This window comes from Oryctolagus cuniculus, chromosome 7 (assembly GCF_051225735.1).
Source record: "Oryctolagus cuniculus isolate XC-2025 breed Fujian yellow rabbit chromosome 7, ASM5122573v1, whole genome shotgun sequence".
Classification (NCBI taxonomy): Eukaryota; Metazoa; Chordata; class Mammalia; order Lagomorpha; family Leporidae; genus Oryctolagus; species Oryctolagus cuniculus.
In genome coordinates, this window is record NC_142873.1 from 77,729,422 (window position 1) to 77,745,620 (window position 16,199).

The following is a 16,199-nucleotide window of genomic DNA, read 5'->3' on the forward strand; positions in this document are numbered from 1 at the left end:
CCCCACGCCACATGCAGCCAGCAGCCTAGACGGGGCCACTGGGGAGCTGGAAGCAGGCACCGGGCGGCATCTGGGCCCCATGTTCTGGTTCGCACCCGCACATGGAGCCCAGAGCTAGTGCCCAGGAGTGTCGTCAGGATGGTGGGTAGGTGGGCCTGGGGGCCCTGGAGGCTGGCGGCCCCACGGTATCCAGCCCTCAAGCCCAGGGCCCCCCCCACCCTGCCAGTGGGCGCTGCTTGGCCTCACTCTTCCACGTCTGGATTCTCCCACCTGCTTCTCTTTGGCTGTAGCTAGAAATGGGCCCAGTAGTTAGGAGCTTGACCCTCGACTGCATCAGCTACAGGCCCCTCGCTCCCCATCTGTCGGACAGAATCAGCTACCCAGGCGGTCGCTGAGGATGGAGGGTCACGCCCTGAGTCTCTGGCCCAGAGTAAGCGCCAAGGTTTATTAGTGTTGTGCGGTCAGCCCTGATGCAGCCTCTGCTGTGCAGTGGGGGCGTGGTGCGGAGGGGCAGTGACGCCGGAGCTCAGACCACAACCCCGGCGGGAAGCCCTCTGCAGGGGTGGGCACGGGAGCTGGGGGGTCCCGGCTAGGCTTGGAGATGACTGAGATACATGTGGAAGGCAGACGCACCCCATAAAGCAACTCACGGGAGGCAAGGCATGGGCATGCGCAGAGACTCAGATGGAAAATGCCATGGGGGGAGGGGTGTTCTGGAGGGTTCTGTGTGGGGAGCAGAAGGTGCGGACGGGTGGGGTGGCTTGTTCCAGGATCCTGCCTTCTAAGCACTTTACAGGCCAGGTTGGGGTGGCCTCTAGGTGCACGGGTGCCGCTCTGTGTCCTCTGTGCCGAGGGCAGTGGAGCCGGGCAGCCGCCTTGAGTTCTCAAGGTCCCCTGGCTTGCAGGAAGGACGGCCCGGCAGTATCGGCCATCAGGGCTGCCTGGATGAGCAGGGTGGGGCAGAGCGAGGCTGGAAGACCTAACGGGGGCACATACTGCACCTGCCCTGCCGGGTCCAGCTCACAGGCAGTGCTCTGTGGTGCGTCCGCCAGCCTCACAGCCCTGGGCATTTCCCAGGGGACTGGCTCCAGGCCCTTTAGTGCGAGCTCGCTCAGCCTGGGGCGGCTCGGCCCTGGAAGGTGGCCTGGAGGTGGCACGCCTACACTGAAGGAAACCGCATAGGAGTTTCTCTCTGTCCGAGGGGGACCACAGAACGCCTGCCGGTGCTCCTAGAGTGGAGCAGGGCCCACGGCGAGCCTTTCGGTGAGCTGCAGGCTTTGGAACCTCTAAGAGGCGGCAGCTGTCCAAACAAGTGAGGCCATGTGCGTGGCCGCCGGCCTCTGGGGTGTGCGTCTGCACTGCCTCGCCAAGGTCAAGGTGTAAATCTCTCCTGAAATCCAGCCAGAATTCTTCCCGCCTCCACATGGCCCGTGATCCACAACTGGTGTTTTCTCATAGCCCTTGGGGGCCTTAGGGTCATTTGAATCCTTTGCAAGGTCCTGAAGAAAGGTGGCCTTGGCAGTTGTGTCAGAAAAGGGGCACAGGAGAGTGCACTGCGGGAGATCTGTGTCCCGTCCTTGGTCTCCCATGGGCCGGCTCGTTCCCTGGGCCGGACGGGACTTCCTTTGCTCTACTACGGAAGCTCCTCTGCTTGCCTGCCTGGGACCACGCAGTGGAGGACGGGGGAGAGGGAGGGCTGCCCTGTGCCTGCGGGTGGCCGGGCTTGGCTAGTTGCCTCCTACATTAGTCGCATTTAGAGACACGCGCCTTGGGGGTGACGCTTCCGCAGAAAACGTGGTCACCTGATACCCGATTCCGTTAGCCATGGCCCCACGCTACAGTGGAGATGGGGAGAGAGCCGGCTGGGTTGCACTTGGAAGATTTTCTTCCAGGGAAACCTCTGGGGAGGAGAGGGTGCTATTGTGACCTCGGGTTTCTCATTACTGCACCGGTCTGCAGGGCTTCTGCTGAGCTCAGGGCGTGGCAGGCAGCCCTGGCTGTCGGGGGGAGGGGGGATCCCCAGCGGCAGCGCCCATCGTGGAGGGAGCTTGCACAGGATTCCGTGTCTCCCCCGCAGCAGCCAGCCCTGCACACACGCGGCCCAGCCGTTGGCTGCAAAACACTGCAGCATGATCCAGCCTGCATCACACAAAAGCTTGCAAAACAGGATGGTTGTCCAGCTGAGCAGAGACACTTAGCAAATCCGCAGCTGGGTTTCTGCGTGTCCCCGGTCCTTCCGCCCCTGCCTGGGTTCTATGTCAGGGTATGAGTACAGAAGCACCCCAGTCACGTGCAGGAACCACGGTTCCCACGCCATTGCGCATAAAGGGCTGCAGCCAGCCTGGGTGCCCCCACCCCACCCCCCCGGCAGTGGGCTACTTGTCCTGTGCCACGTGCACGGTCAGGGTCAGCCCACTTCGCCATCCCACCTTGCCCACCTCCGGCTCCCCGCAGGTTGCCAGGATACTTGAAGTCTCAGAAGAGACAAGGAGGAACATGGGCGTGAGCTCGGGGCTGGAGCTGCTCACTCTGCCGCACGGACGCCAGCTGCGCCTGGACATCATTGAACGGTGAGCGGTGCGTCCTTGGCTTTCCTGGCCCTTACAGCTGCTCGAGGGTCTCTGAGGGACAGGGGGTGCGGCACAAGGCCCCAGGTGCATCTTCTCGGAAGCCCAGGCCGGAAATTCCTGGAGATGCAGAGACGGTGCAGTGCGAGTTGGGCAGAGGACGTGTTCCTGGAGAGGGTGGCGAAGGGAGCAGCCTTGCCATGCCTGTGGCCCCGGGGCCAGCACGCACCTCCCAGCTTCCCAACCACCTGCCGCCCTCGGCCCCACCCTACGTGGGGAGCCGCGTGCTGCCTGTGTGCCTGCTTGTGTGTGTGCGTGTTGTCTTCTTGAGGTTTACCGGGATTTGAGGAATTCAGTGGAAGTTTGTGGGAAAGGCTGGGAAGAACAGGCCGAAGGGTATTTTCTTTAGGGTGGACCAGTGAGGGGTCAGAGGTGAGGGGGTTTTGGCCCTTGGCCCCCTGGGCCTACAAAGTCTTCTCTGAAAAGCCGGGGCCCTGGGTGTCCATTAAGTGCACCTGGAAGGGGAGGGTGAACATTTGGGAACGCCTGGGTTCCAGTCCCGGTTCCACGCTGACACTGGCTTCCTGCTGACGCACACCCTGGAGGCAACAGGTGATGGCTGTGGTCCGAGAGAGAGAGAGAGAGAGAGAGAGAGAGAGAGAGAGAGAAAGATGTTCTATCTGCTGGTTCACTCCCCAGTTGCTCACCAATCCAAAGCCAGGAACCAGGAGCTTCTTCTGGGTTTCTCACACAGGTGCAAGGTCCCAAGGTCTTGGGCCATCCTCCACTGCTTTACCAGGCCACAGCAGAGAGCTGGATGGGAAGTGGAGTAGAAGGACTTGAACTGGTGCCCACATGTGATGCTAGCACTGCAGGCGGCAGCTTTACCTGCTACGCCACAGCGCTGGCCCCAAAACCGGATTTTTATGTTGCCCCGAAGTCTGGCCTTTTAGACACATACACAAAGTTGTTATGGGCAAGACTGTCTTGTTAAGTTTCCTGTTTTCTCAGCCAATGTCCCTGGTCTCTGGGTCAGTGTGGTGTCCTGTCCCGTCCTGTCCAGTTCTCTGCAATGGCAGAAATGGTCAACAGAACTGGCCGTGGCCAGAGCCATGGCATGTGTCTGCTGGACTCTGGAAACGTGGCTAATGCAACCGGGAAGTTTTTGATTCATTGGTGACTGTGTCTGGAGCCAGCAGCCGTGCCGGGGCTCGTGGACGGCGGAGCTGAGCCGGCAGCCTCCAGAAGCAAGCGCCGCATTTTGAATAACCTGGGGCGACGGGGCGGACACAGCTGCTTTTGCCTGTGTGTCTGTGAAGCAGATACGCGGCCCCAGTGTCGCTGCTGGCCTCGCCCTCGGAAAACACCGAGCGGCGGCCTCGCAGGTGGAAGGGCACGGAGTGGCCCTGGTGACCTCGTTCAGACACACCCGTTGTTCAGAGCCTTTGCGGAACAGATCCAACCCTTGGATTTCCTGGTCCTCAGACTTCACTACATCCTAGCCTCGCGCGGCACCCCTGGTTCCTCTGGGCCCCTGGCGCCCCCTTAGTTGTCCTCCCCGTGTCCCTGTGACGTATTTCAGCTGGAAACGCCCCAGCTGCCGGGCCTGAGGCCTGCGAGCCTGATTTGAGCCACGTGCTCAGGTGTGCTGGGATAGGTGGGTTCTGGGCCTGGCTGTGCTGAGCAGGTCTGGGGCTTCTTCCTCGGCCATTTTTTTTGACTCCTGCTCATCAGCATCTGGTTCTTTTCTCTGCCGATTGCTGCCTGGCTGGGATTTCGCTCCTTAGCTCATTTCCTGTCTCAGGCCGGTGTGTGGGATCTGCCTGCTAGTGCCTGGGGAGTGATTTTATGGAATGACAGGGTGTTTACTGAAGGAAAGCCAAGGTCACAGGGGTCCTAAAGTGTCCAGTGGCGTGGCCTTCTTGCCATCTGAATCAAATATAAAATGACCCTCACGCATCCCCGCACAGCAAGCTGGAAACATCCTCCCGGGAAGGCGAGCGCCTCCTGGGGCTGAGCACGGTTATCCCACGGCTGACTCGCCCGCCCGCCCGCCCGCGTGGCTGCTCGAGTGGTGCACCCAGGAGGCTTCAGGCAGACGCTTGGAGGAATGAATGACACAATTGCCCTCTTAACCGCGGATGTAACATCAGGTCTTAAAAAGGAGCAGAGAACCTTCTGTGAAGGGCCATTAAGACGTAGGAAGGAAAAAAAAAAAAAAAAAAAAAAAAGACGTAGGAAGGAAAACATGGAATAATCCATTGAACTCAGGAAAAGGAGCTAACTGCAGGAAAGGGGAAGGAGATGGAGACAAGCAGGCCAGGTGGACCACGCTGCAGGGACATCCAAATGGAAGCAGTGGGCGCCTGCCGCCTGCACTGTTTCTACGCCCACTCAGTTCCTGCTTCTCTACCCCTCGCTCCCGCTCGCAGAACCAGCCACAAAGGAGTGGAGCGGTCAGGTCCCAGCCTATGTATGACCAGACCACAAGTGAGCGCCGTACACTCCGTCCTCAGCCAACAGACAGGAGAGCCCAACGTGAGGCCAGGCCCCCCCTGGGCCAGCAGGAGACCCCGCATAGCCGGGCAGCCGGAGCCTGGAGGGGCGGCCTGGGCTGCGTGTTCTCGGGACAGCGGGGCTGGAACTCCAAGGGTGTGGGTGTGCTAGCAGCTCTGGGGCTCCAGGCACTGGAGGCCTCCGCCCAGCGCGGCACCTCTGCTGGGAAGACGTTTACCTGAGGCGGTTCTGACCCGGTGCTGCCACAGCAGGAAGGAACGGGGCTGGTGTGCGCCTCCCGCCGCAGACTAACCTGATGGGCGGTGGGGGGAGGTGCGCCCTGCTCCTGCAGTTTGGGATGAGAGAAGGGAGGATTGGTAGGGGAAGTGGGTCTGCGTTTTGCTAGGGTCTGGGCCTGGCCCCTGAGGCGGATTCCTGCCCCTTGGCCTCCCAAGTGGGGCCACTGAGTGCCAGCACCATTCTTTCCTCCTTTTCTGCCCCTCTGTGCTCATCCTGCCCTCGCCTCCCAGATCCAGCTCATCCCTTTAAAAAAAAATTCATTCATTTATTCAAAAGGCAGAGCTACAGAGAGGCAGAGGCAGAGAGAGAAAGGGAGAGAGAGAGAGAGACAGACAGACAGTCAGACACACACGTAGGTCTTCCATCAGCTGGTTCGCTCCCCAGATGGCCAGAGCTGTGCCGATCTGAAGCCAGGAGCTTCCACCAGGTCTCCCACATGGGTGCAGGGGCCCAAGGACTTGGGCCATCTTCTGCTGCTTCCCCAGGCCGTAGCAGAGAGCTGGATGGGAAGTGGAGCAGCTGGGACTTGAACTGGTGCCCGTATGGGATGCTGGCACTGCAGACCGGGGCTTTAACCCACTGCACTACAGCACCGGCCCCCGCTCATCTCTTTTCTTCCCCTTCTGCTCTCTAGTCCAGGGGGGCTCAGGGGAGGTGGCCCCGGGCTTCCCCAAGGGTGATGGGAGTGTGTGTGTGTGTGTGTGTGTGTCTGTGGTTTCTTCACTGTGAGGACACAAGGAGACACATACACTTGAGCTGCTTCCCCCGGGTCACACCGCCGGGACCAGGGTTGACCCTGGCCCTGTTTTGGAGCAAACTGCTCTTGACCGCACAGCACGCCCTGCTTGGGGGTGGTCCCTGGGGAGGCTGGCCTGCCGCCGGAGGGGCCACAGCAGGCCTGTTCCTGGCTCACTGCGTGTTCTCCCGGTCCCACTGGCCCCGAGCCTGACCACCTGTCCCTGCCTCTCAGACACAACACCATGGCCATCGGCGTGGCGGTGGACATCCTAGGCTGCACCGGCTCTCTGGAGGACCGAGCTGCCACCCTCAATCGCATCATCCAGGTGGCGGCGGAGCTGAAAGATGCGGTGGGGGACCTCTACTCCTTCTCAGCCATCATGAAGGCCCTGGAAATGCCGCAGGTAAAGCGGGCGTGGGTCGCGCGTGGATGGAAGGGTCTGCTGTCTGCGCGCTCTGCTCCGTGGGTTGTGGGCTGTCCCTGCCCCTCTCAGAAGCCAGGCTGACTCAGGGAAAGCTGCCTGGATGAGGGGGCAACCAAGAGCCGCACCCCAGTCTCTTCTTGGCCCATTGTTTTAGCAGCAGTGGATAACTACTGCCAGCATGCGCTGCCTGCCTCGTGGACAACCTGAGTCCTGGCCCCTCGGAGCCACCCAGCTGAAGTGGGGAGGCTGCTTCCACCAGGCGGGCACCAGGCACCCAGGCAGCCAGGGGCACTGACCAGGGAACCAAGGCATCTGGGAGCTTGCATCTGACAGCCCCTGGAGCGGTTCACCTCCCAGTGTGGCCCGCAGGGCCCCTGAAACAGACACCCGGCCCCCCGCCGGACTCGTAGAACCCCCAGCTTCTTTCTAACCTGGGCACTAGAGTTCATCCTTGACAGGATTGCCCTTTTCACGAAGAGTGCCGAACATGAAGACCTGTATTTGACCTCAGGCCTCACGGAGGGCAGGCCTGCAGCTGTCTCCACCGTCCCGGGTCCATGGGGGGACCTGGAGCCCGCCGACAGCCCTGCGCGCCCAGTCCGCGAGCGGCAACGCCACACTGCCTCCCTGTTAGCAGGGCTGTCTCGAAGCCACCTAGAGTCTCGGGAATCCTGCCAGGGGCTCCCTGCCAGTCCGCCGAGGAAGACGGCCACTGTCACGTGTGCTGCGGTCAGGGTGTGGCAGGAACCGCGTTTCCTCCCACTAAAGCGAAGTCACCTTAAAAACAAGAGGAACAACTTAGTTCCTTTACCAGGAATTTGGCGAGGAGGGGCCCATTCCGATATTAAATTACAGAAATGTGGTGAATATTTCAAGCTTTCAGAATTCTTCAGGTGCATTGAAATGTCACAGGATTGCTATTTGAAATAAGCAACCCATAAATTCTGTATTTTCAGATACACCAATTCCTATCATAGGGGTTAGAATTTTTCATGTAAGTGTTTTTAATCTGCATCATGTCTGCCTCCTGTCATCTGGAACTGCCTGTAATTTTTTTTAAGGGTTTATTTACCAGGGCTGGCACTGTGGCTCAGCAAGTTAAGCTGCTCCCTGCAGCACCAGCATCCTCTGTGGGCACCGGTTCAAGTTCCAGTCCCTGCTGCTCACTTCCTGCCCAGCTCCCTGCTAATGCACCTGGGAAAAGCAGTGGAAGATGGCCCAAGTGTCTGGCCCCTGCACCCACATGGGAGACCCGGATGTGGCTCCTGGCTTTGGCCTGGCCCAGCCCTGCCTGTTGCAGCCATTTGGGAAGTGAACCAACAGATAGAAGATGTCTCTGCCTTTCCTCCTCTCTCTGACCCTGCCTTTCAAAAAAATAATAAACGTAAAAAATTTGTTTAAAAAGCAGTTAGAGAGAGGGAGAGACAGGCAGATCTTCCACCTGCTGCTTCCCTCACCAGACGGCCACAAGGCTGGAACTGGGCCAGGCTGAAGCCAGGGACCTGGAACTCCACCTGGCCTCCCACGCGGGTAGCAGGGGCCCAGGCACTTGGGCCGTCTTGCACCGCTTTCCCAGGTACATTAGCAGGGATCTAGAAGGGATGTGGAGCAGCCTGGACTTTTTGAACCGGTACCCATACGGCAGCACCAGCGCCACCCACGACTTAACAGCTGAGGCTGTGTATACAGCTGTGCAGCCCGGCACGCCCTCTGAGAGCAGTCAAGTGGGATTACATGGTTGCTGCCCATGAAATCAATCCTAGCAGGCAGGGCTTTCCCCAGACCTCCCTGCTCGCAGTGGCTCCCCTTGTGGATTCGCAGCCCTGGAGTGAGCCGGGCCCCTGTTGCAGAAGGGAGTGGTTTCCCTCGCGAGGAGCATCAAGGCGTTCCTGTGTCTTCATGCAAAGCTCCCTGTCCTGCCGCCGCGCGTGCCACCCTCACTGCAAGTAGCAAGAGAGGGCATCCAGGAGATGGGCCGAGCCCCCTCCCACAGCGGGGCAAGGGTTTGTGAGCAGAAGGCAGCAGCGTGGGTGGCCCGCAGGAGACCTGCAGATGGCTGGTGCTACCCTTCTCCCCTCGGCCCATGTGGGAGCTCAGGCTGAGGAAGGCCGTGCTGGTTCTGCCACTTACGGCAGGGGCAGCTTGAGCAAGCTGCCTGGTCTCTCGTGTTTCCTGATCTGCGAGACGAGACCAGAGTATTGGTCAGGATGTCCGTAAATACCAGTGCCCTTCCTTGTCTCGTGGAGAAAACGTGCAGCCTTTATGGTGTGGGAGAGGCTGTTTATTACAAGGCAGTCAGCCGGAGACGGCCGCAGGTGCTGGCACTGTGCGCTCTGGGCTGCGTTCTGTGTAGCTCAGGCAGTGCACAAGGACTCACGTCACACTGCAGCCGCTCCTGGACTCACATTTGCCAAGTCATTTCATGATAGCAGAGTGTCTTCAGGCCCCTCAGTGCACCTGTGGTATATGGCTGCATACAGAGAACAAGGGCTTGTACGGGGTGAGTGCCAAGCCAGGATCAGAAAGCAGAAGTGCACACGTTGAGTTTTAAAGAGCGCTGTGTGCTGGGCTGTTAGAGCAGTGCAGGAGTGTGTGTGTGTGTCGTGGGTGGGAGCATTGTTCTCCCTCTCTCACCCTCTCGCTTTGACAGTTTTACTGTGTGCATTGATGGCTTGTCCCCAAATTTAAGCATAAGGTTTACACAGAGCCTTTTCCCAAACCACCGCCCGCTCCCCTTGCAGATCACGAGGTTGGAGAAGACGTGGACGGCCCTGCGGCACCAGTACACGCAGACCGCCATCCTCTACGAGAAGCAGCTGAAGCCCTTCAGCAAAGTGCTGCACGAAGGCCGAGGTGAGGCGGCGGCGGCGGCCAGCAGGGCCCTCAGCAGGGGACGTGGCGAGGTCCCAGGGAGCTGCAGGGCGGCGGGTGGCTCGCAGAAGGCAGGGGCAGCCTGTCGGCGCCCGCTGCGTTCACTCGGGAAACAGGATGAGCGCGACATCTTTGCTCCTTGTTCTTCAGAGCCCACGTGTGTCCCCCCGTGCAGTGTGTCAGTCCCGCTGCTGATGCCCCTCGTGACCTTAATGGAGCGCCAGGCCGTCACTTTTGAAGGAACGGACTTGTGGGAAAAACACGACCAGAGCTGTGAAATTATGCTGAACCACCTGGCCGCGGCCCGCCTCATGGCCCAGGCCGCCGACAGCTACCGGGCGAACGCCGAGAGGATGCTGGCAGGTAGGGCCGCTCGCACTCCTCCGTGCCGCGATCGGGGTGGGGAGCCGTTAACCGCGAGGCAGGTGCAGGCTCAGGGATTCTGCCACCATGACTGCTGCTCTCTGCAGTGGCCGGCCCCCCTTCCCTGTGCGCTCTCGGGGGTGCAGGGAACAGGGAGCTGTCGTCAGTGAGGAGGCGGAGCCTCCTCTCCACTTCCTGGGCCTGCCTGCCTCTTTCCGTGGCACTGCGCCGCGCGCTCCCCTGCTGAGCATTGGGCACATCCTGGAGTGTTGGGTAAACTCGACTGGGGCAGTGGAGAGCAGCTGTGATAAGCACGTGTTACAGACATCTCATCACAGGCGTGGCCCCAAGGTGTGTGGGGGTACCGGGCGGCGGGTGGGGGCTGGGGAGCACTTAGCTGAGTGTGGTCAAAGACGCAGGGAGGAAGGAGAGAGCCGCCCGTGACTGCGAAAAACCCAGCTCCCGCAGCGTCTTGGCCTGTGTTGCCCTGACTGGCACCCCCGTCCCTTTCCATCGGTTTTCTGGGGAGGGAATGCCAGTCAGAGGGCGCAGCGCAAGCAGAAGCGCTGGGACCACAAGGACCTGGCTAGGGTTTGTGTCCAGTGACCTAGGGCATGGCCGACGGCACAGCTGGGAAGGGCCTTCCACGCGGGACCGTGGCTCAGGGAGAGCCAGTGGAGAACTGGTCAGACCTGGTGTCCGTGGAGGAAGGGTGGAGGCAGAGAGCCCACGGAGGAGCAAGTCCAAAAAGGAGGCCTTCCCCAAGGCGGTTGTCAGGGCTGGGTGTGTCTTCCTCCCTCACTAGAAACAACCGACCGCTAAGCGCTGTGTGGGGCGGAGAGGCCCCTTCACTTCCCCTACAGAAAGCTGCTGCTGCAGAAGCAGACGGCGGACTGCACTGGGTCCGCTCTAGGCCTCAGCCTTGTTTGGTTTTCTCCCTCAAAACTCTCCAGGGCTGATCGGAATAAACACACAGCCCAGCAGAGCCCGCTTTCACAACGCCAGGAATCCCTGTTACGCTGGGTGTTGCCTAACTCAGTCCATTAGGATGGGTTTTGAGGAAGGTGTGCCTTGGGCTGTTCCGCAGCCAGGCTCTGGTGGAATTTCTCAGTTGATGCGGCCACCATGTGTATAGTAAGTTCCCACCGCTGGCAGTGGCCGTGTGAACCGAGTAGGGGCAGGGGTGTGGCTTACCAGGAAGTTGCCAGCACCCAGCTTCAATGTAGGGAGGGATCAAGCAAGCGAACTGAGTGAACAGAAGTCATCAGCAGGCCTCTGGCTGTTCACCCAGCAAGGCCATTCAGGCAGCATCGGGAAGACCAGGCTTCTCCACCCTTTCCAATCACCAGGGTCCTGTGGTCTAGACGGTAGGAACGCACTGAATGACGGAGCAGACTGCTCCAGCATTAACACAGGCTAAGAGCCACAGGACTCTGGCCAGAGGCTTCTCCCTTTAATAGAGTTGCCCGGGCATCTCTGGCCTCCACAGCCTTACTCATAGTAGCCAGAAACCGGAACAATCCAAGTGGCCATCATTGAGTAAGTAAATAGACCGCAGCACGCATCCACAGAACTGGACACTGGTCAGCAATACAAAGGAGTTGTTAGTAACAAGCAGCTCACCCAATAATGCAAAACATCGCAATCTTAAAGTCCTGATGTGTGGTTCCATCCATACCAAACTTCCAGAAAAGGCAGGACAGTAGCAGCGGCAGGCCCATGAGTCACCGTGTGGGCTGGCAGCAAGGACGGACTTCAGAGCACTGCTAGGGAACGCGGGCGAGGGGAGGGCTCCAAGTGGACGGTGTGGTGTGCAGCTGCAGCAGGTGCATCACACACCAGGCGCCACGTGCACTTAGAGCACGGCGCCCCACGGTGGCACGTGCGATTGTCATCCTGTGGTGTTTCAGTGAGTTTGTTATTTCCTCTCTGAAAGTGCTCAGGTCCTCGGGGGTGGGGCTCTGCCCTCCCCCAAACAGAACAGATCCTGTGTTTTGCTTTGGGGGCATTTTTTTTTTAAAGTTCTGAGTGAAAGTGAAGGTCATGTTGAGCCTACATTTTTTTTCAGAGTTTTATCATTTAAAACATTTGAGAGGCAGAGAGTGAGCAAGCAAGTGAGCTTCCAGACGCAGGTTCGCTCCCCAGATGTCCGTAACCAGAAGCCCAGAACTCAATCTGGGTTGTGCACGTGGGCCGCCATCTGCTGCCTCCCAGGGTGTACGTTAGCAAGGAAGCTGGACTGGAAGCGGAGCAGATGCGGGCATCCCTGGTTTAACTTAATCATGGTGTCACAACGCCCATCCTGTTCTGATTGTAAGTTCTTGGTCTGTTTTTGGCACTACTTTTGGGCAGAACTGAAGTAACTTTTTGTTTTGATTAGGTTTTCAACCAGATGAAGAAATGAGTGAAGTCTTCAAGACTGAATTTCAAATGCGGTTGCTATGGGGCAGCAAGGGTGCGGAAGTCAATCAGACGGAGAGATACGAGAAATTCAGCCAGATCCTGACAGCCCTCTCCCGGAAACTGGAGCCGCCTCCTGCGAAACAGGCAGAGCTCTTATGACGCCTCAGGGAACCTCACAGGCTGTTCCAGGCTTCTCCAGGTCCTCCTTTGGGAAAGCTCAGCATCTGATACAGGAATAATGTGCACATCTGACAATACACACGCTTTTAGTATCCACAGGATATTAAATGTGTAAATTGCACAGAGCACACTATTTATGGACTGTTGAAAATTACTACTGATTTTAAAATAATTTATTATTAAGGTAACTATTGCTAATGTTGATCAGCAAATGTAAGAGAAGCCCTAGCTGTGTTGGCTGGCTGCCTTCCATTATTACAGTATTTGATCATTTTAGTTTTAATTCCATCTCAGATAAGTGTAAATAGAAGAGTTTTTTTAAAAAGCATGAAACATTTCAGAAGGTATCAGTTGTATGATATTCTTTAAATGAATATGGATAATGTAAATAGTAATGAATGAAAATATATCTTTTTGTGAAACAGTTGTATCCAGTGTCTTTACTACAAAATAACTCATCTTAATGCAATAATTCTACCTCCTGGCCTCCAGGAGCCAGCCAGGAAGCCCACCTTGTACCACAAATATAATAATTTAAGTTCCCGCCCTCTGAGTACCATTACCCTAAGACTTTCGCAACCACACCAGCTCCCTACTGATGGCCTGATAAAGCAGTAGAAGATGGCCCAAGTCCTTGGTCCCCTAAACCCACATGGGAGACCCAGAAGAAGCTCCTGGCTTCCTATCAGCCCAGCTCTGGCCTTTGCAGCCATTTGGAGAATAAACCAGTGGATGGAAGACCTTTCTGTCTCTCCCTCTCTACCTCTCAAGTAAATCAATAAATCTTTAAAAAAAATTCATGGAAAACAGAATTAAGATAAACCAGCTCTGTCAGAAAACGTAAAAACCTGGAGGACGTAGAGGCAAAATACTAAGATCAGTTCAATGAATGGGAAACTGTGATACATCTAAGATGGGATTAATGATTGAGGGAAACTGGCTTACGTGAGGATGCAGGCTGTGAAGTCCCATGACAGGCCAACTGCAAGCGAAGACCTAGGGATGCCAGTAGCATGGCTCAGTCCAAACCCACCGCTTCAGAACTGGGGAAGCCAGTGGTGTAACTCGGTCCTTTCAAGGCCAAGGGTCAGAGAGCCTGATGTCCAAGAGCAGAAGCATGTTCCAGCTCCCGGAGAGAAAAATACCTTTTCTCAGCCTTTTTGTTATATTTGGGCCAGTAGCTGCTTGGATAGTGCCCGTCCACAGTGAGGGTGGGTCTCCCTACTCAGTCCCCCGACTTACACCAGTCTCCTATGGGAACACCCCTGCAGACACAACTAGAAGTCATGCTTCCCCCCTCTCTCCAGCCAATCCTTAACTCCGTCAAGCTGACACGTATAATTAATCCTCACGCCAGGAAAATGCCTATCTTCCTGTGGCGCTCCCAAAGGAAATTAATGATGATGATAACAGTCCTGGCATATAACCTGTGGAACAGAATAGAGGAACCCAGCAATAAAGCCACTTATTTACAACTGGTTTTTCAAAAAGGCAGCAAGAACACATTAGAGAAAATGGTGCTGGAAAAGCTGGATTTGCACCATGAAACACAAACTGGACCTCCAGAAACCAAAGCCAACCCAAAATGCATCAACGACTTCCCTGTAACACCCAGCTCTATGAAACCACTGCAGGAAAACTCCATGACACTGATCTGGACAAAAACTTTTTAGATATGACCCCAAAAACACAGGCAACAAAAGCAAAAAATGGACAAACAATATATCAAGCTAAAATACCTAAGCAAACAACAGAATGAAGAGAATGGGAGACAATATTTACCAACTATTCATTCAACCAGAGATTAATATCCAGTATAAAAAAGGAACTCAACAGAAAAAAAAAAGATTTAAAAAAGAGGTAAATGACCCAAATAAATAAATGAAATCTATTTACCTTAAATTTAAAAAAACTGTTCATTTTGGCAAATAGGGAGAAAAAAGGTATATAAAATGGCAATAAACATGATGGTACTTAAACAAGGTGTAGAAAACAAAAGCTAATTGAATACATTTCCCATAAACTTTTTAAGATTCATCTATTTGAAAGGCAGATAGGTCTTCCATCCACTGGTTCACTCCCCAAATGATCGCAACAGCCAGAGCTGAGCTGATTCGAAGTCAGGAGCCAGGAGCTTCTTCGAGGTCTCCCACATGGATGCCCCGGGCCCATGGACTTGGGCCATCTTCTACTGCTTTCCCAGGCCATAGCAGAGAGCTGGATCGGAAGTGGAGCAGCTGGGACTTGAACTAGCGTCCATATGGGATGCCGGCATTGCAAGTGGTGGCTTTACCCACTACGCCACAGTGCTGGCTGCTCCTGTAAACTTCTTGAAGGAATATGAAAATATGCCCAACATTACTTCTCATCAGGGAAATGCAAATCAAAGCCACACTGAAGGGGGCCAGCACTGCGGGGCAGTGGGTTAAGCCACCTTCTGCAGCGTTGGCATCCCGTTTGGGCGCTGGTTCGAGTCTCGGCTGCTCCTCTTCCAATCAAGCTGCCTGCTAATGGTCTGGGAAAGCACCAAAAGATGGTCCAAGGCCCTGGGCCTCTGGGTGCAAGACCTGGAAGAAGCTCCTAGCTTTGGCTTGGCCCAGCCCTGGCTGTTGTGGCCATCTGGGGAATGAACCAGTAAGAAGATCTGTCTCTCCTCTCTCTGTAACTCTGATTTTCAAATAAATAAGTAAATCTTTACAAAAAAAGTTTTAAAAAGCCACACTGAGATACCATCCCCTCACCCTAGTCTGCTATCAAAGACAAAAAGTAAATGCTGGTTAGGATTCCGAGAAAGCAGAACTCCACAACAGCAGGAAGAGTCCTCAAAACACTAGAAACAGGATTGCCACGTCAAACAGCAGTCAACTACCAGGAATACAAGTGAGCTTAAAAAAGCTCATGGGAAATATGCGTTATCTTTTAATTCTACTTTTTCATGAAGTTTTGGAAGAGACATCGGCACATGCACGTTTACCGCAGAACTGTTCACAGTAACCGAGAGATGGACTCAGCCTAGGTGGCCATCAACAGATCAGTGGGTACATGTGCACAGTGGAGTGTCATTCAGCCCCAAGAATGCAGTCCTATCATGTGCAACAACATGGATCCGGCTGGAGGACGTGCAGCAAAATAAGACACAAATACTGCATGTGCTCACTAATGCAGAATCTAAAAAGTTGACCTTACAGAAAGAGAACAAAACCGTGGTTAACAGTCTGAGAAGAATGTGGGTGAGGGAAGGACGGACAGAAGATGGGTAACAGTACAGTGATCCAGCTGGATGGCAGGAATACTTCCTATATTTTCTATAGCACAGCAGGGTAACTACTGCGGAAAACAATTAACTGAATTATTTTTAAAGAGCTAATAGGATTTTGAATGTTTCCAAAACAAATGATAAATGTCTAAGGTGGTAAACATGCCACTTACTCAGATCTGATCATTATACACTACACAGATGTACTGCAATGTCACATTGTACCCCTAGAAATATGTGTAGTCACTGTATGTCAATTAAAATATATTTCTAAGAAAAAGAAGTCTTCAGGGGGATTTGCAACCACAGGCCTGTCCTGGAGACCTGTAGTAAAATCCTCCAAAGCCAAAACCAAGAAATTGATTCACAGTGGTCCCAGTGACAATGCCCACCAGACCTGTGTCTGTCCCACAGACTTAATAAGAGCTCATTAAGCTACAGTACTTAAGACACTGTTGTTAGAAATTTCACATATGACAGAGTGATCCTATTGACAGCTTGGAAAAGGGTGACTTTTTAAAATAAAGAATTTGTGAAAAACTAAGTAAAAGGAAAAAATTCTTTACTTCACATCAAAGTAAAATGTAACTAAATTCATGT

General features: G+C 55.2%; 1 protein-coding gene across 12 annotated transcripts in view; it reads left to right on the forward strand.

The window, feature by feature from the left end:
- Positions 1–12,765, forward strand: part of BCAR3 (BCAR3 adaptor protein, NSP family member) — a 142,930-nt gene extending 130,165 nt beyond the window's left edge. For 10 of the 12 annotated variants that reach the window (XM_089300324.1, XM_089300325.1, XM_089300326.1 and 7 more), the window contains 5 exons: positions 2,455–2,570; positions 6,334–6,505; positions 9,268–9,379; positions 9,548–9,760; positions 12,141–12,765. In XM_089300324.1, coding sequence (XP_089156450.1) covers positions 2,455–2,570; positions 6,334–6,505; positions 9,268–9,379; positions 9,548–9,760; positions 12,141–12,322 — 795 coding nt within the window. In that variant the 3' untranslated portion in view covers positions 12,323–12,765. Of the gene's footprint in view, positions 1–2,454; positions 2,575–6,333; positions 6,506–9,267; positions 9,380–9,547; positions 9,761–12,140 lie in introns of those variants that run through there. The other 2 variants (XR_016210895.1, XM_089300327.1) reach the window with 2 other exon arrangements.
- Positions 12,766–16,199: the final 3,434 nt, after the last annotated feature.